This window comes from Eubalaena glacialis, chromosome 3 (assembly GCF_028564815.1).
Source record: "Eubalaena glacialis isolate mEubGla1 chromosome 3, mEubGla1.1.hap2.+ XY, whole genome shotgun sequence".
In the NCBI taxonomy this organism is placed as follows: Eukaryota; Metazoa; Chordata; class Mammalia; order Artiodactyla; family Balaenidae; genus Eubalaena; species Eubalaena glacialis.
Window position 1 is genome coordinate 151,566,462 of NC_083718.1, and position 27,910 is coordinate 151,594,371.

A 27,910-nucleotide genomic window follows, 5' to 3' on the forward strand; every position below is an offset into this window, starting at 1 on the left:
ATCAACAAATGTATAAAATAAATTGAGGTGTCTGGATGGAAAAAAACACAAGACCTTTGCCTTCGTGTCTATAGATCTCTTGATATGTTGGTCTTGCACTAGAGATATCAAATAAAGATATCTAGCTTGAAACAAAAGTTGATATGCTGCAAGGTTAAGCCATAGTTTGATGATGGGCCATGATAGACTTTCTAAATCTTATCCTTAAATATTGGCTATAACAAATGCTGATATAACAAAGTGCAAGCTTTTATCATCGGACGGCAAGAGGGAAGCGTCAATGAATGAATGCAACTTACCTCCAAGTCTTCTGAAAGGAGGTGAAAAAATAAATACTGTGTTTTACCAGTGTTCCCCCAAAGCATTACTCTAAGCATGCAGGAGGATGCTATGAGCAGCTACAATAGTAAGATCCAATCCAGAGGTAGGTTCAAGGCCAAGAGTAGAGGAGTGGTTGAAGAAATCCTCCTGGGGCCAGTACCATTTCATAGAATGCCCATTTGTGCTGGGGAATGAGTCTATGGCCCATTTTTTCTGATTCAAAAGGACATTCCCAATTTCAACCTTGCTGAAAAAGAGGCATTTTTGCACCTGCTATTAAGAACAGCTAGGATACAGGATAAGGCTGGCATAAAATTATTTAGCAAGCACATGCTAGCTATTCCAGTTTGAAATCTACCAAACTGTAAAATCAAAGGAATAAGAAGTTGAAGATGGAGCTGTTGTTCCTCAAGACGTGGGAACAATCTTACAAAAAGAGGGATTAGGCACTCGCTTAACTCTATATGGAGAACATTCTTCTCAGGCTAGATGGAAGATGAGGAAGAGCATTACTAAAGGCTAACCAGGCCATTTAGAGACCAAAAGGGGAGAAAACAAGGCATTTAGGACAAAATCTAGTAGAAGAAATTCCTCTGGGTCTAACTAGGTAAGTGAATCTAAGGCAACTGCACCAAAGATATGCTACCCATTATGCCAGCATGAAGCTGGTGACAAAATATCTCAAGACATTTTAAACCCAGAAAAATGTATGAGAAATATGTTAACGAAGCAAATTAAAACCAAACCTCCAAGGGTAAAATCTCCTCAGATTTGAAATCCAAGATACTCACTTTTCATTAATTCTGTGCATCATTAGAAAAAATAAAAAGTAACAAATGTAAAGATTTGTTTTATTTCTACTGGGGTAAGGAGGAGGATAAATAAAACTGTTTTCCAATTTGCTCTCCACTGTATACACACATACCCACACGCATACATACACATACACACACTAAAAATACCCCAACAAAAAACAAAACAAAAAAACCAAGAATCAAAACCCAAAACACCCTCAAACTGCACCAACACTTCGTATTTTGACCAAAAGAATAGATCCTGGGAGGAAGTGCAAAATGCAAAATCAAATGATTGAAAAATGCTGAACAAACAGCATTATTAATATACAAAATATTTATATTACTGAACTAGTAACAGCTGATGTTCTCCATGTCTGTAAAACTTTGGAACCACATAGCTGATTTGTTAAATCTAGTCCATGCCAGCTTCCAAAAACCAGAAAAAATTTTAGTTAGCTTCATTCTTTGATGCCTCATCAAAATTTTCTACGAGATCTGAAAAAAAAAAGTAAATAAGTTAAAGATACAAAAAAAGACGAAGAGGTAAATGCAATTCCTAACTTCTAGCCTAACAAAAACAAAATTGTTGCTACTAGAATTAGCCTGAAAACATATGAAAACATATAAGAGGCAGAAATGCATTGGTGGCATTTCACTAATAATGCTTCATTTATCTGCTTAAAACAGAAACCCTAAGGAAATGTTAGTCTTCTTTTGCCTATGCAAACTACTAAGGTGAATAGCATTTTCATATGTCAATCATAATTCCTACAGAAATGTTGTAACAATAACTATGCAAATTTATAATCACAATGATTCCAATTTAATAAAGGCAGATTCCAATTTAATAAATGCAGCAGAGCTTTATGTGACAATTTCTAAGTTCTGAACGGGAGGGCTTTTATCCTGTTTCATTAGATCGTATGCACATCGTTGTGAATCCATTTACATTCACAAGGTCACCATTAACAAAAAACTGAAAAATGATCATGCAATGGATTAAATGAGATAAACAGGACGCTAAAAATCTTAAAACTAAAGAAAGGTCACCTACCTGGAACATCATCATCCTCCTCATCAATGTCTTCTGGTTTTGGTGTTTTGCTATCCAACACTACAAAAAGTTTATTTTAAAATTAGCCATTGAGAACAAAGACCTTCACCAAACACTTGTAATGTTTATCCTTTTTTCCTGTCTACATAGTTCTAGAAACAAATCTTACATAGTTGTTCAGAAAAAGCTAAATATTGCCTAATCTAAATGCCATATTTTTTTTCTTGATACTAAAATTAATAAAAGTTTAACTTCATTAGATATACACTAAATACGGTTGGCAATTTCAATGGGTAGTGAAGGTAAAACTTACATGCAACGTGGAATAATTTAGGTGAGTTTAAATAAAGACATTATAGTTAATTAATGCTCCAAATTCCATACTCTCCAAATAAAAAATCAACATTCAAGATTTTTTCCATCTCTTTTGGTGTAAAACTATCTAGCTTTGTAGTATTAGCACTGAACTAATAGGCTCTGATTTTTTAGGGATGACAAGACACATTTGAAATCAGAACTATCTTGGACACTCAGAACTTATGGTTGCTGCATATATAGTACAATCAACTATATTAAATGAAAATATAGTTCTGTGATAACACTATCTTCTTGTTGTCATTAGTCAGAAGTGAATACCAAATCAACTGTTTATAAAATGTGGCCTGCAGATCCTGGCACTTTCCTTTTAGGTAATTACCTCCCAACACTCTATATTACTACCAAAATGTATCTGAATATTCTACATGCTACACTGCATAATTATTAAAAGAACAAACTCAAAAATTTATGAAGCATACAAGTAATATTATAAAAAGTAAAATTTATGTACAGGCAAATCCTTCTAGCATAAAATGGACACCTCTTAAATCATTAGGTTCTTTAAGTAAGGTGAGGAGGGAAAGAGGTACTAAATTGAAATACCTACCTTGCCGAGGGAACTGTTCAGCTAACTTCCTAAGACTTGTTAAGCTGTCAGCACCAAGCTGACTTAATATTCCAGGAAGCATTTCTGTGATTGGTTTGGCTTCTGCATGGCCAGTAATCGCAAAGGTGTTAGCAGAAAGGGAAGCTTGGACTTTGGGATTGTTGAAATGAATAACTGTCCCATCATCTTTAATCATGTTCACCTGTGTCATCACAGAAAAAAATGTATTTCACATATTTGGTACAACTTTAAAAATGTTTAAAAAAACATTTTATCCAATTACTGTTTTTTACTTGGTAGTTAGTTATGCAATCCCAATGTAGTAATTATGTAAGCCGTGGATTTGGGTGGAAAAAGACCCTAGTGACAAAGTAAAATAATGTACATGGCATAAACTACTAGGATGGTCAAGAAAGTCATTTTATTATAGAATCTAAATTTATTATTATTATTATTATTATTATTATTACTGGCCACGCCACACGGCTTGTGGGATCTTAGGTCCCCGACCAGGGATCAAACCTAGGCACATGGCAGTGAAAGCGCTGAGTCCTAACCACTGGACCAGGGAATTCCCTAGCATCTAGATTTTAAATTCAAAGATTTCTACTGCGAGGAAGAAGTTCATGCCCACATTTTAAAAATATGGAGTTATCAGCCACGAATTGGCTTCATAATGAAATTACCCATTATCTTACTCAATTTATACTGGCAAACTAAATCAATAGATACTATTGTATCCATACAATAGTCAGCATCTTACTTATGGGACAGGTTGTAAGGGGGTAATAGTGTATGGTAAAAATAACCACTGAAAACCCATAAAGAACACTCAGAAGTTTAATCAATCAGGTGTTTCACTCCTTTGAATACTTAGTAAATTTACAAAAGTTTCAACTTGTTCTCTTCATGTCTTTCTTTGTAGAGGATTTTGTCAGTTTCTCTGATTTTTAAGTGTAGCTTCTCAATAACCTTCAAAAACCCTTGTAAATGACAAGGAAGTTCTCCCACCCAGTTGCCTGGCCATCTGAACATTTATCAATTACTAGACCTTTAAAACCATCCTCACATTCTCTCTATAGCTTTCACCAATATGAACTGACTGTTTCAGATTTAATTTCATTCATTGCCTGGGACTCACTGAAAAGGAAGGTTGAATGTGCGTGCACTATGTAAAATGTTATTTTTCTCTCTCACTCTTTCTGTGTTTTAGTAGAGTTGTATTTGCATAAAAGTTAAATGTGTAAATAATGTGATTCCACTATGTAGTTGATTTCACTGGGTAAGTTACCTTGGTGGTAACATGCTTATTATATAAAAAGGTTACGAAAGTTAACTCTTGGCTACTTTAGAAGCATTTCATGATCCATCCAAAAACTGCCCTTGTCACAATCAAGCAGAGATGCTGAGTGTTCTCCATGGTCAGGGCAAGTGGGCTTTTTCTTCCTCAGAGGTGATCACCACCACTGATAGACAGCACCAGAAAGGAAGGGGAAGAAAGGGGCTTCTAAATTTCAGGCAAGACCTGGAACACAGAGAAAATAAAGGCAAATCCCCTAGAAAATTGTAACTAAACCCCACAAATATTACACAGAGTAAGCATTCAATCTAGCTGTCCTGAACAAAAATCATCACGAGTTAAAAATAATTTACATTAACTTTAGAAAAAGATAAACTATGTACTTCTGAAGATAATTACTGTTTAAGTAGAAAAGTTAATGGAAAAATGGCTGAAAATATAGGAGAGGAATGGCTTGAGAAAGCAGTGGCATAGTAGATATGAAATGGGATGCTGCTCTGGATCTATCCTAGAATCACATAATTTTAATATGGGAAAAGAATAAAGATATGGTAGGACTATATTTTCCAAACCAAGCCCAAATCACTTAATTTAAAAAGGATTTCTACAATACTTCCAGGTGTGAAAAGAGCCTCAAACATTGTAATATGAGATATTTTTAATTTACAAACATTGAAGTCACAAGAGATTTGAAATCAATATTGTTCCAAAAAAGTCAGGCCATATATTTGTTGAATTTAGAGGTCTTCTAGTTCAAATCTCTTGTTAAAGAAATAAATACTAAAGACAAGAGCTCTTGGTTAAGCAACATACCCAAGGACAAATAGCTGGTTATGTGCAAACCCAGAACTTGAACCTGGATTTCCCAACTTTGTTTAGTTTCCTTCCTATGATGTCATTCTCATTCTTAAAACACTTATTTGTCTATAAAAATTCAATTCTGTGATACCATAAAAGCTTGTCAGAGAAATATTTATCTCAGAATGTAAGCTAAATAACAGCTGATATATGGATAATATATATCTTACTGGCAGCAAAATAAGAGGCTAACATGGGGCAAAAAACAATAAATAAATTCATGAATTTTCCTTCTGGTTCAACCTTCTTTTCCAAAGGCTAAATGTTAAGTCATATTTTACAGCCTGATGTAGGTCTTTGTAGTTTAAAATTTGTTTGAGTTTAGTGTGAAAAGCAATATGAATGCCATCCCAGACTGTGAAATACAAATAAATTTATTAATGGTTGTTTTAAATGGGGTTGTATAAAAGATGTAGCTTCATGAACAGAAAGGTCCAGAAACGGGTGGAGAGTTTAATTTTAGAATAGAGAGAATGAAATACTAGAAGTTAAAAAGGCCAGAATATTTTATTTCTATCTCACATTCCTTCCCCTCTACTGAGCAAATGACATGGTTATATAAGGCTCCTTGATACAGGCTATTAGAACTATCAAAGGATTAATTGTTGGGCTGAGCAAGATAAGTTAGATACTTCCCAACTCTTTTAGAGGCAAAAGGAGGCATAAGGAATTTGTTAAATTCACAAAGCAAACTGTATGCATTTCATATGAAGACTTCACTTCCCCCAGTGATTTTACTGCTGTTTGGTCTACGTAAATCATACAATCTATATACAGTATAATAACAAGGAGCAGACAAATAAACAAAGACTATTATATTAAACTAGCTACTGCAACAGCACTCAGGCCCCTTTTTCAATCGATCAAGCATCCCATTTATGTCTGTGTTTTTTCCACTTAACAGGTAGCTGAGGTAATGCTACTTGAGTTATGGAGGAAGAGGCATTTAAAAATATTTTAATTTTTTATTTTTGGCTGCGTTGGGTCTTCATTGCCACGCGAGCTTTCTCTGGTTGCGGCGAGCAGGGGCTACTCTTCGTTGCAGAGCACGGGCTCTAGGCACATGGGCTTCAGTAGTTGTGGCTCAAGGGCTCTAGACTCAGGCTCAGTAGTTGTGGCACACGGGCTTAGTTGCTCCACGGCATGTGGGATCTTCCTGGCCCAGGGCTCGAACCCGTATCCCCTGCATTGGCAGTCAGATTCTTAACCACTGCGCCATCAGGGAAGTCCCGAAGAGGCATTTTTTTGACCCCAGTCCAAAACTCCAGATGCCCTTGCTCTTATTTTTTGCTCTAATTAATACTGACATGTCTTGTAGTTACCAGAAAATACTTTGTCCTCTCATGCATAGTGCATTTACATATGCTGTTTTCACTGTTTAGAAGAACCCTTTCCTGCTTCTCCACATTGTAAGTTCCCATTTATCCAAGACTTGGGTCAGATGCTTCTTTCTCTGTGAAAACTTAAGGTGGTTTATTCACCTTCTGCACTTCATGGAAACTGATATTATATAGAATTATCTTGTAGTATAATTGTGTTTGTAATCTTTGACCTTACTAGAAGGTGAACTCCTTGAGATCAGAGACCATTGCCTTACGAGATACAGTATCCCAATTGTCAGCACCTAATAGTCACTCAAATTTGCTGAATGGACACCTCCTATAAAACTTATTCTAAAATGATGGATGCTGTCAGATCTCACTTCCCCAAATGCTAGATGAGGGGTCATATTAAGGTTTAGAAATAGCACCAGTAGTGCCCCCAATGAAGACACCCAGAACCTCCTGGGCCGTATTTTTGGCCTGACTTTTCCTATTGCTCTGCCCTTTCAGAATCAGCCCAACTGCTCTATAGAATTGAGAGCTATTTTAAGTCATTCCGGGCAACTGCTAGGTGGCCCAATTATGCTACTATCAAAACCTTAACAACCCCTGCCCTTGCTGGCCTTTGAGTAGGGCACATATATTAACTATAGTAGCCTTCTAGCTGGTAAATCTGATGCTCGCTTTATTCCTACACAGCAATAAGTTTTCATGGCTATAAGGAGGCTTACAAAGTTATGATTGACTCCACAGCTCTTGCCGGTAACTAACTGCCCTCTCAGTTCAGAGAGGGGGTTTAAATTCTTATGCTATGTGATTTTTGTTTGTTTGTTTGTTTCCAAGTCCCCACTAGGCCAGTTAGCTGCAGTTCATAATTGACAGTTGTCTTAAAATCAAGTTTTTATTGCTACTCCTTCCTGTATGTAGTGGCACTTAAATGTTTATTAGGAAATTAATCTTTTATTGCCTTCCTGCTATATTTTAATGGGGTGAAATACCAGACATTTTAAGAATAAGACACGTAAGTGTCTGGATTGTGTAAGGCTAAGGGATGTCAGATTTTGAGGATTATGGCCTTTGCACACACTCCCATAAGTCAGTATCTTTCACATTCAATCCTTTTAAACTCAGCACCTGCTTATATCTACAGGCTAGTATGAAGCATAACCTATTATTACTGATATGAGTGAAAGCTAACAGACATCATTAGACTATATGATACGCTGGGATCATTTTCTCTTATGCTCTGGTGGCAGGAGTCTGATGAGATGGATTCTCTGTAGCTATGCTGTAGATAGCATAAAATGGCATATCCTTTCTGAAAATCAATTTGGCAATATGGATGAAGAGTTCTAAAAATGTTCATGATCTTTCAGTCAGCAACTGTATTTCCAAGAATCTGTCTTAAGGAACTCGGAGATGAAGATAAATATTTATGTATATAAAAGTCCAACATGTGAGTCTTTACTATCAAAGCATTATAATGCATAATAAATAAAGAAATGTTAAACTATGGTATGTTCATATATTGGAATACATGTAGACATTTAGACTGACGATTAAGAAGAGTTTTTTAATGACATGAAACAATTTTTATAATATAATACTATTTGGAAAAGGAAGGATCCCAAATTGTACATCTAACTGTAGTCTCAGATATATTAAATATATATGCATATAAAGATAGGAAAGAAATATAAGACTAATAGTAGTTAATTCTGGGTAGTAATGACTGAATGCGAGTATCTTTTTCATATTTTCTGCATACCCTTAACTTTCTATGATGACAATGTATTTTTATAGTGGGGGGTGGTGGAAGCTATTTTAAAAACAAAAGATGTTCATCAATAAACAAATGGATAAAATGTGGTATTACCCATAGAATGGAATATTAGTCAGCTATAAAAGGAGTGAAGTTCTGATACATGCTAAACATGGATGAACCTTGAAAACATGCTAAGTGAAGTAAGCCAGACATGAAAGGACAACTATTACGTGATTCCACTTACATGAAATATCTACAACAGGCAAATCCACAGAGACAGAAAGTAGGTTAGAGATTATCAGAGGCTGGGGGAAAGGGGAATGGGGAGTTATTGCTTAATGGGTACAGAGTTTCTATTTGGGATGATGAAAAGTTTGGAAATAGATAATGGTGGTGGTTGCATAACATTGTGAGTGTAATTAATGCCACTCAATTGTACACTTAAAATTGGTTAAAACGGGAATCTAATTCTGGTGCTCTCTGGTGGATCAATGAGTCTGAACTTTTAAAAGCAACCTATATGGTTCTGAAAAAAAGTGGTCCCAAGACCAATTTTGAGAACTATTAATGGAGCAAATAAAGAATGCTAGTGACAAAATTTTGAGAAAATAATAGTTTTAGTGGGATGGAAAACAAAAGGAGACAGCAGAGGAAATAAGGATACAATGAAGTAGGAGAAAGGACAAGAAGCAAAGCATAGAATTTTAAGGAAAGTCTTGGCAAATGCTGCAGAGTATCAGTGAAATGATGATGGAGAGGAAGCAGAATAACAGGTGAAATCATCTCTAAAAGAAAGAAGGGGAGGGACTTCCCTGGTGGTCCAGCGGTAAAGAATCTGCCTTCCAACGCAGGGGACATGGGTTCGATCCCTGGTTGGGGAACTAAGATTCCACATGCCGTGGGCAACTAAGCCCGCATGCCACAACTATGGAGCCTGTGTACCACAAACTACAGAGCCCACGCGCTCTGGAGCCCATGCGCCACAACTATAGAGTCCACACACCACAATTAGAGAGAGAAAACCCACACACTACAACTAGAGAGAAGCCCGTGAGCCACAATGAAGAACCCATGTGCCACAACGAAAGATCCTGCGTGCCGCAATGAAGATCCCACATGCCGCAACAAAGACCCGATGCAGCCAAAAATAAAAGACAAATAAATAAATATTAAAAAAAAGAGAATTCTAGGGAAAAAAAAAGAAAGAAGGGGAAATCGAGAACTGAGAGAGGCCAAGATGGCGGAGTAGAAAGACCCCTAAGCTCATCTCCTCTCACAAGCAACATCACAACTAACTACAGAACAACCATTGATAAAAAAGACTGGAACCCACCAGAAAAGATCTTCTGTAACTAAAGACATAAAGAAGGAACCACAACGAGACATGTAGGAGGGGCACACTTGAGATATAATCAAATCCCATACCCCCTGGGTGGGCGACTGGAGAGTAATTATATTATAGAGGTTCTCCTACAGGAGTGAGAGTTCTGAGCCCCACATTGGGCCCCCCAGCCCAGGGGTCCGGTACCAGGAAGAAGAGCCCCTAGACTATTTGGCTTTGAAGGCCAGCGGGGCTTTATTGCAGGAGCTCCACAGGACTGGGGGGAACAGAGACTTCACTCTTAAAAGGTGCACACAAAATCTCATGTGCATCACGACTAAGGGCAAAAGCAGTAATCTGATAGGCGCCTGGGTCAGACCAACCTGCTGGTCTGAGATAGTCTCCTGGGTAGGCGGGGTAGGGGTTGGGGAGCAGCTATGGCTCACCCTGGGGACACAGACACTGGTAGTGGGCATATCAGGGAGCATTCATCTGCATGAGCTCTCCTGGAGGCTGACATCTTGGCACCAAGACCTGGCCCCACCCAACAGCCTGTAGGCTCCAGGGCTGGGAGGCCTCAGGCCAAACAACTAACTAGGCATGAACACAGCCCCATCCACCAGCAGACACGCTGCCTAAAGACTTCCTAAGCCCACAGCCACCTCTAGACATGTCCCTGCCCACCAGAGGGCCAAGACCCCACTCCACGCACAAGTGGGCAGGCATTGGCCCCTCCTGCCAGGAAGCCTGCATAAGCCTCTTGACCAGCCTCGCCCACCTGTGGGCAGACATCAGAAGCAAGAACACTACAATTCTGTAGCCTGCAGACCAAGTCTGCAAACACAGGCCAGATACTACCCTGGGACCAGCTGGCCTCTGGCCCTTGGGTGATGAGAGGAGAGTGCACTGCTGGGACGCACATGACGTCTCCTACAGAGGGCCACTTCTCCAAAGTCGAGAAACATAATTAACCTACTACATACATAAAAACACAAATAGCAATTTAGATAAAATGAGACATCAGAGGAATATGTTTCAGACAATGAAGAACTGATGTAAAATTCCAGAAGAACTAAGCGATGTAAAATCCCAGAAGAACTAAGTGACGTGGAGATAAGCAATCTACCCAAAAAAAGAGTTCAGAGTAATGGTTGTAAAAATGATCAAAGAACTCAGGAGGAGAAGGGATGCACAAAGCAAGAAATGAGAAGTTTTTAATAAAGAATTAGAAAATATAAAGAACCACCAAACAGAATCGAAGAATACAATAACTGAAATGAAAACACACTAGAAGAAATCAATAGCAGACTAAATGAGGCAGAAGAATGGATCAGTGAGTTGGAAGACAGACTAGTGGAAATCACTGCCATTGAACAGAAAAAAGAATGAGGAGAAATGAAGACAGTTTAAGAGATCTCTGGGACAACATTAAGTACACTAATAATAAGATTATAGGGGTCCCAGAAGGAGAAGAGAGAAAGAAAGGTCCTGACAAAATATCTGAAGAGATAATAGCTGAAACCTTCCCTAACCTGGGAAAGGAAAGTCACCTGAGTCCAGGAAGTACAGACAGTCCCATACAGGATTAACCAGAGAGGAACAGACTAAGACATATTGTAATCAAAATGACAAAAATTAAAGATGAAGAGAGAGTATTAAAAGCAACAAGAGGGAACTTCCCTGGTGGCGCAGTGGTTAAGAATCCGCCTGCCAATGCAGGGGACACGGGTTCAAGTCCTGTTCTGGGAAGATCCTACATGCCACAGAGCAACTAAGCCCGTGTGCCACAACTACTGAGGCTGCACTCTAGAGCCCATGAGCCACAACTACTGAAGCCTGCGCGCCTAGAGCCTGTGCTCCACAACAAGAGAAGCCACCACACTGAGAAGCCCGCACCACAATGAAGAGTAGCCCCCGCTCACTGTGACTAGAGAAAGCCCGCAGGCAGCAACAAAGACCCAACACAGCCAAAAATAAATAAATAAATAAATAAATATATATATATATATATATATGTAAAAAGCAACAAGAGAATAGCATCAAATAACATACGAGGGAACTCCCATAAGGCTATCAGCTGAATTTTCGGAAGAAACTCTGCATGCCAGAAGGGAGAGATGATATACTCAAAACAATGAAAGAGAAAAACCTACAACCAAGAATACTCTACTCAGCAAGGCTCTTGAGGTTCAGATGTGATGGAGAAATCAAAAGCTTTACAGACAAGCAAAAGCTAAAAGAATTCAGCCCCACCAAACCAGCTTTAAAACAAATGTTGAAGGAACTTCTCTAGGCAGAGAAGAAAAGGTCACAACTAGAAACAAGAAAATTACAAAATGGAAAAGCTTGCTGGTAAAGGCAAACATACAATAAAGCACGATATCATCCACACACAAAGCCAGTAGGGAGTTCAAAAGACAAAAGTAGTAAAATCATCTGTATATACAATAAGCAGTTAAAGGATACACAAAAAATTAGATATAAAATATAATACCAAAAACAGCAATCATGAGGGTAGGAGAATACAAATGCAGGGCATCTAAAATGCATTTGAAATTAAGAGATGAGCAACTTAAAACAAGCATGCATACACAGACTGTTATACAAAAAGCTCATGGTAACCATAAAACAAAAATCTATAAAAGATATACACACAAAAAAGAAAAAGGAATCCAAGCATAACACTAAAGATAGCCATCAAATCACAAGAGAAGAGAACAAAAGAAGGGGAAGAAAAGACCTGCAAAAACAAATCCAAAACAATTAACAAAATGGCAATAGGAACATGCATATTGATAATTACCTTAAATGTAAATGGACTGAATGCTCCAACCAAAAGACACAGACTGGCTGAATGAATACAAAAATAGGACCCATATATACGCTGCCTACAAGAGACTCCCTTCAGATCAAGAGACCCATACAGACTGAAAGTGAGGTACTCCACACCAATGAAAATCAAAAGAAAGCTGAAGTAGCAATACTTATGTCAGAAAAAATAGACTCTAAAATAAAGACTGTTACAAGAGACAACAAGGACACTACATAACAATCAAAGGATCAATCCAAGAAGATATAACAATTGTAAATATATCTGTACCCAACATAAGAGCACCTCAATATACAAGGCAAATGTTAACAGACATAAAAGAGAAACCGACAGTAACACAATAATAGTAGGGGACTTTAACAACCCACTTACATCAATGGACAGATCATCCAGACATAAAGTCAATAAGGAAACACAGGCCTTAAGTGACACATTAGAGCAGATGGACTTAATTGATATTTATAGAGCATTCTATCTGAAAGCAGCAGAATACACATTCTTTTCAAGTGTACATGGAACATTCTCCAGGACAGATCACATGCTGGGCTACAAAGCAAGCCTCGGTAAATTTAAGAAAACTGAAATCATATCAAGCATCTTTTCCAACCACAACAGTATGAGGTTAGAAATCAACTACAAGGAAAAAAACTGCAAAAAACACAAACACATGGCGGCTAAACAATATGCTACTAAACAATCAATGGATCCCTGAAGAAATCAAAGAGGAAATCAAAAAATACCTTGATACATGTGAAAACGAAAACATGACAATCCAAAACCTATGGGATGCAGCAAAAGCAGTTCTAAGAGGGAAGTTCATAGAGATACAAGCTAAGAGGGAAGTTCATAGAGATACAAGCTTACCTCAGGAAACAAGAAAAACCTCAAATAAATGACCTAACATTACACCTAAAGCAACTAGAGAAAGAAGAACAAACAAAACCCAAAGGCAGCAGAAGGAAAGAAATCATCAAGATCTAAGCAGAAATAAATGAAATAGAGACTAAGAAAACAATAAAAAACATCAATAAAACTAAAAGCTGGTTCTTTGAAAAGGTAAACAAAATTGACAAACCTTTAGCCAGACTCAGCAAGAAAAAAAGGAAGAGGGCTCACATCAATAAAATCAGAAATGAAAAAGGAGAAGTTACAACCAATACCACAGAGATACAAAGGGCCATAAGAGGCAACAAGCAACTATATGCCAATAAAATGGACAACCTAGAAGAAATGGACAAATTCTTAGAAAGGTACAATCTCCCAAGACTGAACCAGGAAGAAATAGACAATATGAAGAGACCAATTACCAGTACTGAAATTGAATCAGTAATTTAAGAACTCCCAGTAAACAGAAGTCCAGGACCAGATGGCTTCACAGGTGAATTCTATCAAACATTTAGAGAAGAGTTAAAACATATCCTTCTGAAACTATTCCAAAAAACTGCATAGGAAGGAAAACTTCTGAACTCATTCTATGAGGCCACCATCACCCTGACACCAAAACCAGACAAAGACACCACAAAAAAAGGAAATTACAGGCCAATATTGCTATGATGAACCCAGATGCAAAAATCGTCAACAAAATACTAGCACCTGAATCCAACAATACATTAAAAGGCTCATACACCATGATCAAGTAGGATTTATCGCAGGGATGAAAGGATTTTTCAGTATCCACAAATCAATCAGTGTGATACACCACATTAACAAATTGAAGAGTAAAAAGCATATGATCATCTCAATAGATGTCAAAAAAGCTTCTGATAAAATTCAACATCCATTTATGATGAAAACTCTCCAGAATGTGGGCATAGAGGGGACTTACCACAACATAATAAAGGCCACATATGACAAACCCACAGCTAACATCATACTCAATGGAGAAAAGCTGAAAGCATTTCCTCTAAGATCAGGAACAAGACAGGGATGCTCACTATCACCATTTTTATTCAGCATAGTTTTGGAAGTCCTAGCCACAGCAATCAGAGAAGAAAAAGAAATAAAAAGAATCCAAATTGGAAAAGAAGTAGTAAAACTGTCACTGTTTTCAGATGACATGATACTATACACAGAAAATCCTAAACATGCCACCAAAAAATTACTAGAGCTCATCAATGAATTTGGTAAAGTTGCAGAATACAAAATTAATGCACAGAAATCTGCTGTATTTCTATACACTAACAACAAAATAGCAGAAAGAGAAATTAAGGAAACAATCCCACTTACCTTTGTATCAAAAAGAATAAAATACCTAGGAATAGAGACCTCCCTAGGGAGGCAAAAGGCCTGTACTCCGAAAATTATTAAGACGCTGATGAAAGAAATTGAAGATGACAAAACAGATAGAAAGACATACCATGTTCTTGGATTGGAAGAATCATAATTGTTAAAATGACCATACCACCCAAGGCAATCTACAGATTCAATGCAATCTCTATCAAATTACCAATAGCATTTTTCATGGAACTGGAACAAAAAATTTTAAAATTCGTGTGGAAACACAAAAGATCCTGAAAAGCCAAAACGATCTTGAGAAAGAAGAATGGAGCTGGAGGAATCATGCGCCTTGATTTCAGACTATATTACAAAGCTACAGCAATAAAACAGTAGGATACTGGCATGAAAACAGACACATAGATCAATGGAACAGAACAGAAAGCCCAGAAATAAAGACACGCATTTATGGTCAATTAATCTATGACAAAGGAGGCAAGATACAACGGAGAAAAGACAGTCTCTTCAATACCTGGTGCACGGAAAACTGGACAGCTACATGTAAAAGAATGAAATAAAAACATTCTCTAACACCATATATAAAAATAAACTCAAAATGGATTAAAGACCTAAATGTAAGACCAAATACTATAAAACTCTTAGAGGAAAACAGAGGCAGAACACTCCTTGTATTTTTTTTTTTTTGGCCATGCCACGTGGCTTGTGGGATCTTAGTTCCCCGACCAGGGATTGAAACTGTGCCCCTGCAGTGGAAGCACAGAGTCCTAACCACTGGACCGCCAGGGAAGTCCCAAATATACTTCAATTTTTAAAAATCGTTAAAAAAAAAAAAAAGATCTGGGACTTCCCTGGTGGTGCAGTGTTTAAGAATCCGCCTGCCAATGCAGGGGACATGGGTCCGATTCCTGGTCTGGGAAGATCCCACAAGCTGCAGAGCAACTAAGCCTGTGTGCCACAACTACTAAGCCTGTGCTCTAGATCCTGCGAGCCATAACTACTGAAGCCCATGTGCCTGGAGCCCGTGCTGTGCAACAAGAGAAGCCACCGTACTGAGAAGCCCGCACACCACAATGAAGAAGAGCCCCTGCTCGCTGCAACTAGAGAAAGCCCACGTGCAGCAACGAAGACCCAACGCAGCCAAAAATAAAAAAAAAGCTCTGCACATAGGGAAAAAAAGGGCAAATTTTATGTTATGTTTATTTTACCACACACACAAAAAACAGGAAAAAAAAAAAAACAACCAAAAAAGCAGGATATTTAAAGAATGTAAGACTGCTGTGTAATAGTAAGTTGAATGGTACACAGTGTTTCTCTTTTACTCTCCTGTACTCAGAGCTGTACATCCATTGACACCTGAGGCTCTAGCTGGAGGAAGAAGGAACTGCAGTAAGGGTCAACAAATAACTTTAGGTTCTCCTTCTGTATAACTGGTTCAAGAAAAATAAGAGCCAAGAAGAGGAAAATATAAACAGTAAAACTTATGTGTACAATTACAAAATTTCAATTCCCAGCCCTAAGCTTTCTCCTGAGTGCCAGCTCTCTATGGCTAACTTCTTGCAAAACAATTCCACCTAGAATAATCAGTATCGCTTAAACTTAACAGGCCCCAAACAAACGCATCATGGGAGTCAGCATGCTACAGACTATAAATGAAGAATAAACACAGTTCCTACTGTCAAGACTCTTACAATCTACTGCAAACAGACTACTTGGTTAATAAATAATCATATCCTATAATATGAGGCTGTAATAATAAACACATTATAGCAGAGCAATTTAAGCTAAGGGCAGTGGAAGTACAGATAAAGTGTTGATGAATTATGCCTGGAAAGATAGGGAAGGTTTCATGGAGACAGAATCATACCTTAGTTAAGATAGAAGCTGTCCTCTGAATATAATAGTAAAACTCTGTGAAACAACTAGACCATCTGAACCAGAGAAGCAGATTTTTGGTGACATTTCTTACTAAATACATCTGATGAAATCAATTATCTCTGAGAAATGAAACAGATCCTACTTTTGATAGATGCATGTTATCATCAGGAGAAGAAAGGTGACAACACGGTCACTATAGTCAACTAGATTACCAAGTAAGAAGCACATCCAAATATCTTCAAATGTCATAGAACATAAAACATTTTCAGAAATTTAGTTCTGGATTATACTCTCAGAGTTCACATAGGAATTTCTTCCTAAAACCTGGTATTTACTTGGCTTTTTTGTATGAAACAGTCTCTGACACTCCCCTGCCCCTTTTTGACAGCTTTGGATTTCTCTGTCTTTGGTAACAGGTAAAAGAAATCTACATATGATTGAATTTATTACCCCAAATTAACAAAATAAGGAATACATAAAAGACCAGAGAAGCCTCTCTTAATTCAAACAGTCCTTTAGTTTTTAAGTATTTGAAGAGGACATAAATTAAGCTTTAGGAGGGGAAAAAAATTACTGATACTGGCAGCCTAGAAAGTAAGATTAAAATTTTACTTGGCAAAAGTGCATTCAATAAGTTTTTGAAACCCAACTCTGATCTCTCTGTTCCAACCCACCAAACCAAGTACTTTCTATTGGTTTGATGTTTTGAAGGTCAAAGTACAGAAAACATAGTAATATTATTTTTGCTTTACAACAATGGTAATGGTATCTTCTCTTTTCAAATGTTTTTATCTGCTTTCCTTAAACTGCCAAAAACCAAAAAGATAGTATCTTCCAGAGTTCAGCACTTTGAAAAAAGCTGAAAACATCCCAAGTTAAAAATAACGAAATTGTAAAATAATTGTTTCTTCTATTCTAAGACATATATATTTTTTCATATCTTAATGTTTCTGAAAACTGCACATTTTCATGTATACATTTAATGTAGTAGTTTCTTTTTTCCTCCAAGAAGCTGTTTTTAAACCAAGCGTGTGTCATAATTTTCTTAAAAAAAAAAAAAAATGAAAAAAATTCTGCTTTAATTATAGTAACACAAAACATAATGTTTGAGGCAAGCCAGATTATACAGTACACTAGATATGCCTAAACAAAATTATTTTAGATCTGCAAAGTGTTATATAAAGTACAAATATCTTGGTTCTCAAAAAATCAATTTTAGAAAGAGGGAAAGGAAGAAAGCAAACCTTCCCATTTTAGTTTCAAACATTCAGAATGTTACAGCTGTTACCTTACAGTGTTAATTTTCTTTATGCATATTTTCTCTGTACAACTAGTCTGTGAGGGTTGGAAGACATCACACACACACACACACACACGGGGGTGGGAGTGCAACAAGAGCATGTACATGCCTATTATGTACCATTAATTTTCTGTGTGACGTTTTGGAGATATGTGTCCCCAAACAGAACTGCACTGGCAATACCAACAAAAAAGAATTAATAATATAGTTTAACACATGCTATAATAAAATTAAATACAGGGCATTATGGAGGCACATAGGAAAGGCGTCTAACCCTTCTTTGCATAAATGTGTATGTGTGCTACCAGGAAGGCTTCTGGGAGGAAATAACACCTACATTAATACCTGAAAAAGGAGAAAAAGCAATGTCCTTGGAAATACTGATGGGGATTTCTTTTATCTATAATGTTAAGTAATGAATTGTACATGGCAGGTGCTCAATAATACAGGATATAAGGCAGGTACTGTCCCTTTCTTTGGGGGGAGTTTGGAAGAATAGAGAGGAAGGAGGGGCAGGAGGAGAGGAAAAGGCCAATAGTGGGTATAAGAAAGTATAACTAAAAAGACCAAAGCAGGATAAATCAATGAATAAAATGAACTCTGGTTTTGACATACTTAGTTCAAATCTGGAATTCAGCACTTATTAGCTATGTGATCTTGGGCAGATACCTGGCTCTCTAAGTCTCAGCTTTCTTATCTGTAACCAGTAACAACCAACCATGAGACACTGTGAAGCTGAAATGGATAATACATATTTGTTTATCTGTCTAGCTGTCTAATTAGTTTCCCTACTAGATTTTAAGCTCTAAACGACAGAGACTATGAATAATATCTTATGAATCACTGCCTAGCAAAATGCTTGGCATACAGCAGATGTTCACTACCATTAAAAACTTATTATGATAATTTTGACTACAAATAAACCATGACCTCAGCACACCATTATAACTAGTTTGATTATATTCTGAAGAGAGCAAAGACTGATAACCGACTGGTTCTTTATTTCAGTATAAAACACTAAAAGTTTTATTAATTATAAGAACCATAAAGTCTTCCAAATTTGAACAAAACCAAACATTTAGACAAGCATGCCCCTGGAAATATTATGCAGTTAAAATCTATACTTCAAGGAGGTGTAAATATAATCTTTTCCTCTCTCTAAAGAAGTGTTTTCAACCAAGCGTGATTTGCCCCCCCAGAGAACATGCAATAACGTCTGGAGACGTTTTTGGTTGTTGTAACTGGGGATCTAGTGGGTAGAGTCCAGGGATGTTGCCAAACATCCTACAATGCACAGGATAGTTCCCACAGTAAAGAATTATCTGGTTCAAAATGTCAACAGTGTTGAGGTGAGGAGGGGTGGGCATGGAGTCACAGAGTAGAAAGGTAGGCAAAGATATAAGATTGCCTGAACACTTATAAGTAGGTTAGGTTTAACATTATCAGAATTCATGTCCATTATTATAACTTATTCTTTTTTTTAATCAAGCTGTAATTTTTTTTTAAACATCTTTATTGGAGTATAATTGCTTTACAGTGTTGTGTTAGTTTCTGCTGTATAACAAAGTGAATCAGCTATACTATACATATATCCCCATATCCCCTCCCTCTTGCGTCTCCCTCCCTCCCACCCTCCCTATCCCACCCCTCTAGGTGGTCACAAAGCACCTAGCTGATCTCCCTGTGCTATGCAGCTGTCAAGCTGTGATTTTTAAAGAGAGGCTTAGATTTGCTTTTTCTCAAATATACCTCAGATAGAGAATGATCTCTCTGAAAATTATTTTAGGTCAATGAAAATATATAAAAGCTTTCAATAGCTCAGAAAAAAAAAAAAGCATTTTAAATGCTTAATTTCAAGACTTGCAAATGAAGTTCTAATATTTATCAGAGTAAGAATGCACAGCCACATCAAGCTGAATGGAAAAAAGATACATGTGGCTTACATTTCCTACTATTTTATCAGTATATTGACTTTGAAAGTACAAAGCAGATTTAAACGATGTGTTCATTCATTCATATATGCATGGTTGAAGGAATACGTAGCACTTTGCCATTTCACTGCCTTTTTTTTTGGGTACTCTGCTATTTCTTTAATAGTAATCCCCATCACCACATTGTTTCTGATCTATGTTTCACAGCACGTGTCCATTAATAATCTACTAAAAATTGTGAGGTGGTGCCACACAAAGTAATGACATAATGAAACCTAACTGATGGCAGTGAAAATTTTAACATTGGTTACTATCAGAAATGGAATCATTAGGTAGAAGTAGGTCTAGATGGTAACAAATCACAAACAGTTGATGTTATTATAATTTTTCTTGAGTATCTTTTGAAATAACATCAATCTTTGGCTTCAGATTTGAGAAAAGTAGTATCATCAAAATATAATAAAATAATTTAAAAATTTAATGAATAATTTTTGAAAGAGGTCTAATAAGAAATCCAATTCATGTAAAGCTATTGCTAGAGCTTGGCTGAGGTAATGCTTTGAGAGACTGTGTATGGGAAAAAAGTCCACCCTACTGGAAGAAATCTTTGGGTTTCTTTATTTCTGTATCATTAGAAAAAAATCTTATTTTACATTAAAATTCAAGAGCGGTTCCATAATTCTGACATATATGCAAATACTTTGAGTCTGAAAAGTATAATGAATCCCTTAGCTGTCTACTAAAATCATTTTTTTTGACAATCATCCAATTTATACAATAAGCAAATTCAATAGCTATAGTCCTTCAAAAAGATAATACCAGATTCATCTAAGCTGATATTTTACATTTGAAAGTGTGGATAATTATTTGTGAATGTGCGACTTGTCCACATAACAATTTACAAAGTGATCATACCTCTTCAATACCAGCTATATTATTCACAGCCAGTTTTTTTAGAGAACTCTGAAGTTTTTTGTCATCAGCTGTAGCTGTTCTATGTACCACCTTCTTCTTTCTGCGAGCTGTACCCTGAAAGATAACCAAACAGAAGTGTTAGCATGCCACGCGTTTGACAACTGCAATCACTTGTCTTCCTCTACATAATATTCTAACTAATATTCTAACATAATATTCACTCAAGAAACTGCCAACTTAGACTTAATAGTGAGGTGGTGCCACACACAATAATGACATAATGAAATCTAATGAATGATTAGATGATTAATAAGACTGCTCAGAGTTGTGACTGTCAGCCTAACCCAGATTTTTGAAGGTCAGTTTCTAGCCAATTTTTCTTATTCTTTCCAATATCCAGCGTTTATCATTTTAACATTGTATTTCAAGAAAATATGTTTCTAATAAAAAAATTGTTTCCAATAAAAAATAATTTATAATTTCAAGATAATTTAGTGTGCTTTATATCAACTTTCAAACATTATAAGGAATGCTTTTTTTAACAGTGCCTACCACCCCCTGACAATAAAGTCTAAAGATATTCTGCAACTTTGGAGATTATGACATAATTAAGAGTCAAATGCCTATTATGTGAGTGTTCTAGAGTCCTAGAACCCAGGAATGAAAAAGATCAAGTTCTTACTTCAAGGAGCACACATTACAGTGTGAAGGAAAAGTCAATAAATATATAAACAAATTAGATCATTTCAAACAGGACAAGGGTATTAAGAAAAAAAATAACATAGTGACAAGAATATCAGATGGGGGTAAAGCATTACTTTATTACAATGTTCAGGGAAGGCCCCTCTGAAGAGGTGACGTATGAGCTGAGACCTACGGGAAGACCTAGGGGAAGAGTGATCCAAGCAGAATGAAACAACAGTGAACCTTTTATTTATAGAGAAAGCAGGCCAGTATGGCTAGAGCAGAGTAAACAATGGGAAAGGAGGAGGAAAATGAAATCAGAAAGATCGGTAAGGGCCAGATCATGTGGCCTAGAATCCCATGGGCAGGAGTTGGACTTTATTCCAATTGCAATAAGAAGCCATTGGAAGGTTTTAAGCATGAAAATGACCGGATCTGATTTATGATTTTAAAAGATGACTGAGGTTGCTGTGGAAAATGAACTATAATGAGATCAATCAGGAAGCTACTGTAGCAGTCCTGATGAGAAATGAGGGTTGTGGCAGTGGAGATGGTGAGAGCTCAGACTTTCAGAAGAACCAACAGGACTTGCTGATGGACTGGATATGGGATATGAGGGAAAAAAGGAATCTACAATGATGTTTAGAATTTTGACCTGAGCAAATAGGTTGAAAATTATACTATTTACTGAGATAGGAAAAGTTCATTTCTAAATGGATACTTTGAAACTCTAAATACATTTTTTCCATTGAAAAACTATTTAAAACAATGAATTAAATTCCTGAGCCAATTTAAAAAAATGTAACCTAAAGCAGGGCTGAAACACTGCCAAGAGCAGTCTATACCTTGAGGGCTAAATCTTTCTGAGACCTGGCAGGAGTAAAGAAAAAGGAAAGGAGGTTTCAATCTCTGGGTAGCTCCTGCAGTATTACTCAGGCAATCAGGCTTATAGAGGGTAGGCAGGAGCCTCAGTCTCAGCAACTCTGGTGGGAGTAGAAGAGAGTCCTGTGGGTAGCAGCAGAGGTTGTAATGAAATCCAGTTAAAGGATGAACTAAGAGTAACTCTTTACATAGATGGCCATTTATTTATGATGTGTTCCTGACTCAGGGAGAGCTCAATTGCTTGCTGCATACAACTCAAATGATCCTCACGCACCTCAAAGTCAACATGCCTAAAAGCTTATCAGTCCACCAAACTACTCTTCTTATATTTCCTAAGTTTTGTAGCTCTAAAACCAGAAATTTGGAGGTCATCCCAGAATCCTCTCACCCCTTCATCCTCCATATTCTATTGGTCATTAAATTGTGTCATATCCAGTCCCTGAATTTGTGTCCCACATACTACAGCAGTAGCTTCTCGATTGTTCTCCTCTATGCCAAACTTGTTTTATTTCATTTTCCACAATGCTGGCAGCTACTTTTTAAAATGACTGTTATTTCCTTCTTAAAATTCTACAGTAGTTTACTGTTGCTCTTGCCTATAGGATAAAATCCTAATCTCCCTAGTATGGCATACAAAACTATGATCTAACCCTAAAGTACCTGGTTGTTTCATTTGCTACCATTCTTTACCCATTATTTACTCTAAACTCTAGCTATAACAAACTAAAGCAAGCCGTTCCATTAAGCACCATGCTATCTCAGCATCCTATGGGCCTTTGCATGTGTGAGAATGACAATACCCCCTTCACCCTACCCACTTATCCTTGCACCTGTTCTTGTTTATTCTTCAAATCTCAGCTCAGTGATGACGTCCTTATCTCTCCTAGGCAGGAGCACCTTGTACTTCATTTTAACATTTACTATTCTGTAGTGGAATTGTGAGTATGTCTCTCTTCCAAGCTGAACTGTGTCAAGAGCAGGAAACCTTGACTTATTTATGTACTGTGTGCTTGGCCCAGAGTACATTCTCAATAAACCAGCTGAATGAATGTGCCAACTATCTGGTTTAAAATATACAATAGTGATGTGCTGCATCAAGCTCTTCAGGTATATTCTATGGTTCTTGAATATTCCTAGTTTTTGCATTGGTACATTACACTTGCTGCTACAATGTGACTAGTACTTTGGTTATAGGAATGTGTTAATATGACTCCAGAGTCATATAACTGTATCACTATGAAAGGAGGAGAAAGTACTAGTTGTTTCTCCCCTTTCCCCTCTCCTGTCCCCATCCCCAGAAACTGTGGTTATCATCAAAGTAAATGACACAGTGGGGCTGCTACATAGTGTCCTACCTACCCCCTCCCTAGGTCTGAGGGAAATACTATTCATGCTTTTCCTTTTACAAAGATTGTATTGGGCAGAGATAAAGGTAGAATATTCTCCTTGAGCCTGAGGCTGGAGCTGAAGGGAATCAAAGATTTTCAGTGTTCAGAACTAGATCTTCCTTAGGCTTCAAAGTACATGGAAAAAGAATGCTTATGTTCATATTAACCAACATAGACAAACAGGTAGGAATTTGGGAGGAAAACCTAGCAATGAACAAATGTACCATCAACTTGAGCATCTCCCATTGTAAACCTAACTGAAGCAGTAGGGGCATCCAGTCAAGACAACCTTAATATCTGGGATGCCCTGAGGGTGGGTCTAACATAATAATAGCTGTCATTTATTAAGTGTTTAGTCTGTGCCAGACACCGTTTTAGGTGTTTTAGAAATATTACTCTATCTTTAGAAGCATCTTATATAGGATCACTTTTGTTCTGCAGATGCGAAAATGGAAGCTTAACAAGGTTGGTTAACTTGTTCGTATCATATAACCACCAGATGTTAAGAAGACTCAAAGGTGGCTATTTCAATTGCACCATCAGAGAGAGAGATCTTCTAATAACCTATTTTAGATATAGACAAATTATTTTCAAATTGGAATGTGGTTTAATCTTGATTGTTTAAAAGATTTTAGATTTTCAATGACCACAAATCCAAAATAATGACACTATCTGGTAATAATACATTCTCCTATCAGTTTTTCTTATGCCACACTCACCTTGCCCCCTATCCGGACCTGAGCCTGAAGTTTGGCTAACTTTTCTTGATTCATGCTGTTGGTAAATCTAGGGGGGGAAAAATAAATTTGTTAAAGTCACTGTTTTATTTACCAAAACAAAATAACTGTTTATACAACAGTACCTTCTGGTTCACAGAACCTGTAATATGCATCAACACCACAATCATATTGTCTATATTCTTAAAAATATTAATAACTTGTTCTAGCTTCATAAGCCAGACAGTAAAATATCCAAAATTAAATAATACCAAGAGGGAGCTGAATTTACAAACAGAAAATAGAATGGGATTCAAAGTTACCTATTTGAAGATCCCTCCTTAAAAGCATGATTCAGTACTTTGGCATTCAATAAAACCTAACCAATTATGAAATCTCTGCAAGCCAGTTTTTCCCCCAAAGATTTTTACAGCAGAGAGCTGTTACCAAATTAGCACAACCTTTAAGTAAACATTTTTCTCTCAAATCACATTCTGTATTTCTTTAAACCATAAATAGAAGACAAAAAAAAAAAAAAAAGAAAGAAAGAAAAAAGAGAAAAGAAAAGAAATCTGGACAAAGAAAAAAATACAATAGGCTGTGTAGCTGTCAAGACGTGAGGTAGTCATGTCCTCTATTCAAGGTCAGGTGGTATGTTAATAATAGGAAAAGAGAACCAGATTTTCAGACATTCAATGCTTCTGCAGCACTTTCCACGGAGGTCATTCAATACCTTGCACTAATATAATATGTCATACTTGTCAAGATATTCTTGCATATAAGGTAAAATGCCTCCTTGCACAATTTGACAAAAACCTATCTCTGCTACACTGATGCTAAATTTTGTGGGGAGGAGGGGAAGAGGAGACTCTTAAAAATAAACTTTTAAAGGCTAATCTTGATTCTGAAAACTCTAAGACCATTATAAAGTCATGAATCCTACTCTGGTCAGTCCTTTCCTACTAAGGAAAAAAGATTTTCAGTTTATAATGGGCCATAACATTCCACACTATGTAAACAAATAAAAGCCAATGTTAAAAGTCTTGTTTTACTTGTTCTTGGATCAACAGATCATTACTGAGATATGAGAGAGGGAATAAAGGATAAGGGTGTTGTCAAAACTTTCTGGCCGATTCTCTAAACTCTTTATAATCATCATTCAGATGAAAGAGCTACTGTTTTCTTCATTTCAGAGATGAAAGAGAATCAAAGACTATATAAGTACTAATCATTCTGTACTCTGACAGTGTACTTAGGCACTAAACTGTATATCTCTCTGCTTTAAGGCCAAAGTCCAGTTCCTAAATAACATTTAGAATTTATGATTTCTCAGTCTTTACTCAGCACTGTATCACAGTGCTCAAGCAGCTAAAACACTCTTTCATAGGAGGAGTGTGATTAGAGTACAAAATCAGGAGACTTAGGTGTGTGGCAATCTCAACTCTGCCATAGACTTAAATCTGCTGATGTAAATCCCAATCTCTACACTCAATATCTACAGAAAAGGACCAATATTCACTACTTTCAAAGGAATGTGGCCACGAAGGTGTAGTGAACTAACAAAGAGCCTAAGGAATTTTTTACAAAAAAAAGGGGATAAGTGAAAATATGAGAACCAGACACAGGGTAAACCTTTTGGGACTCTTCGGCATTTTGAAGTAACAATCCCCAAGAGAAGAGATGGAAGCCAAAATAAAGTCCTGACTTGTTTGAAACAAAGCAACAAAATTAACTCTTTATATCAATGTGTAGACAAGAAAGAACAGAGTCCATTCCAGATAATCAGTATAACAGAAAACTTGTTCCCAAGGAGTATCTCAGAGAAAAAGCATTTCAGGGAGGTTGGAAGCTCAAGGTTGGTAGGGGAGGAAGAAGAGTGGTCCTTTGTCTACTAGCAGGTTGGGGTGCATGGAATTCAAGTAGGAAATTAGATTGGACTCAGTCTATGAGAGAAGAGATTTCAAGCTCAGAATTTGGAATAGACCTCAAAGATCACCTGCTTAACTCCCTATTCCTCAATCAAGCTTCATTTTATTGTACCCATTATTTGTCTTGTACATGTGGCCATCTCAAATACTTGCAAGCAGCAGCAGGGTATAAATTATAAATAAATAAAAGTTCACCTCCCTCCCAATTTAATAGATTTGGAAATGAGGGCCCAGAAGGGAGAAGTCACTTCCTAGGCCCAAAAAGAAGAAGTAACTTCCTAAGGCCATATGATTAGTAAGTTCTTCCTTGGGGATCCTAGGATCTTTTAGCCCTTTCCTCAAGGATTCACGAAAAGATGCAAATAATGAGGTTATAATCAACATTTATTGAGTGCCTAAGTTACAAGCATCATGGTAGGCACTTTCACATACACCATGTTCGCAAAGAGATAAAATAATTTCAATCTTTAATCCTGACTTTTTATTTTGTGGGTTACTCTATCTAATAAGAGAGGCACAGGCTTTGGAATCAGAAGGATCAAGTTTCCACCACTCAGGGCTTCAGAACGGTATTTTACTTCTCTGAATTTCTATCCCTTCCGTATAAAGAAAAGTGTAACACCACATACTTCACAGAGTTGTTTTAAGAGTTAAAGATTAAGGTATCAAGCACAGGGTATGGCTCACAGCAGATACTCAAAAACTGGTAACTACTGTTACCATCCCCTAAGGGACAGATCTGGTAGAGTGAAAGAACGTGGGAACGGAAGTTGAAACCTCCATTCACAAGCTGTGTAACACTGCCCGTCGGTCAATCATCAACTTCCTGACAGCCTACTATGCATCAGGCAGTATGATGGGGCTATAAAGATGGGCAAGGCAATGTCTCAGAGAGGGTGGCAGACTTTAAACAAACATTGCCATTACAAGGTGAAGAGCGCTGCAACGGAATTCGGTCTCCAGCGCTCGCGGGCGGGGGCTGCTAGCCTCAGTTTCCCTATCTGTCTAGTGGGAGGATCAAACGAGATGACAGCAGATAGGCTGTATAAAGCTCACAGCATTATTGTTGTGAATAATGAAGAATAACAGGACAGAGGCGGGGGACCACCTGCCTCCTGGGACTGGATCTGGGCGGCAACAGCGCAGGCCCGCTCGCCCACAGAAAGCGGTGGTGCTGGGGACCTTCCCTCAGGTGCCGACCCCCAGCTGCGCCGCCGGTAACCGACAGGCCAAGCCAGCCGCCTCCGCCCCCACTCGGCGCGCCACAGCGGAAGTGGCAGCCCCAGCAGTTGGCGGGTGTCGGCAGAAAAGGGCGGGGGGAGACCGTGCGCAGCGGCCTAAGGCCGTGGAGTGGCGGGACCGCCGGGGGTCTCACCTGAAGCAAGGAGGATCCTCCAACACCAGCACGCGGCAAGAGCAAGATGGCTGCCTCAGTCGAGACAGAGAAAGACGAAGGCGGCCGCGGCGGCGGGAGTCGGTCCCACGTGACACATCCGGCCCCGCCTCTCTCTCACCAGAGCAGCCTATCCCGGGAGCCCATATACGAACTACAAAGCCCAGGCT

The 27,910-nt window shown here is 37.7% G+C and overlaps 1 protein-coding gene across 1 annotated transcript; it reads right to left on the minus strand.

Annotated features, from left to right (window-relative positions):
• Positions 1-27,817, minus strand: BTF3L4 (basic transcription factor 3 like 4). Its single transcript, XM_061186593.1, has 6 exons — positions 27,723-27,817; positions 24,423-24,489; positions 20,750-20,863; positions 3,098-3,299; positions 2,173-2,232; positions 1-1,613 (listed from the first exon to the last, which is right to left on the minus strand). Exons 2-6 carry the CDS (start codon positions 24,474-24,476, stop codon positions 1,567-1,569), a joined length of 477 nt encoding a protein of 158 aa, XP_061042576.1. The 5' UTR covers positions 24,477-24,489; positions 27,723-27,817; the 3' UTR covers positions 1-1,566.
• Positions 27,818-27,910: the final 93 nt, after the last annotated feature.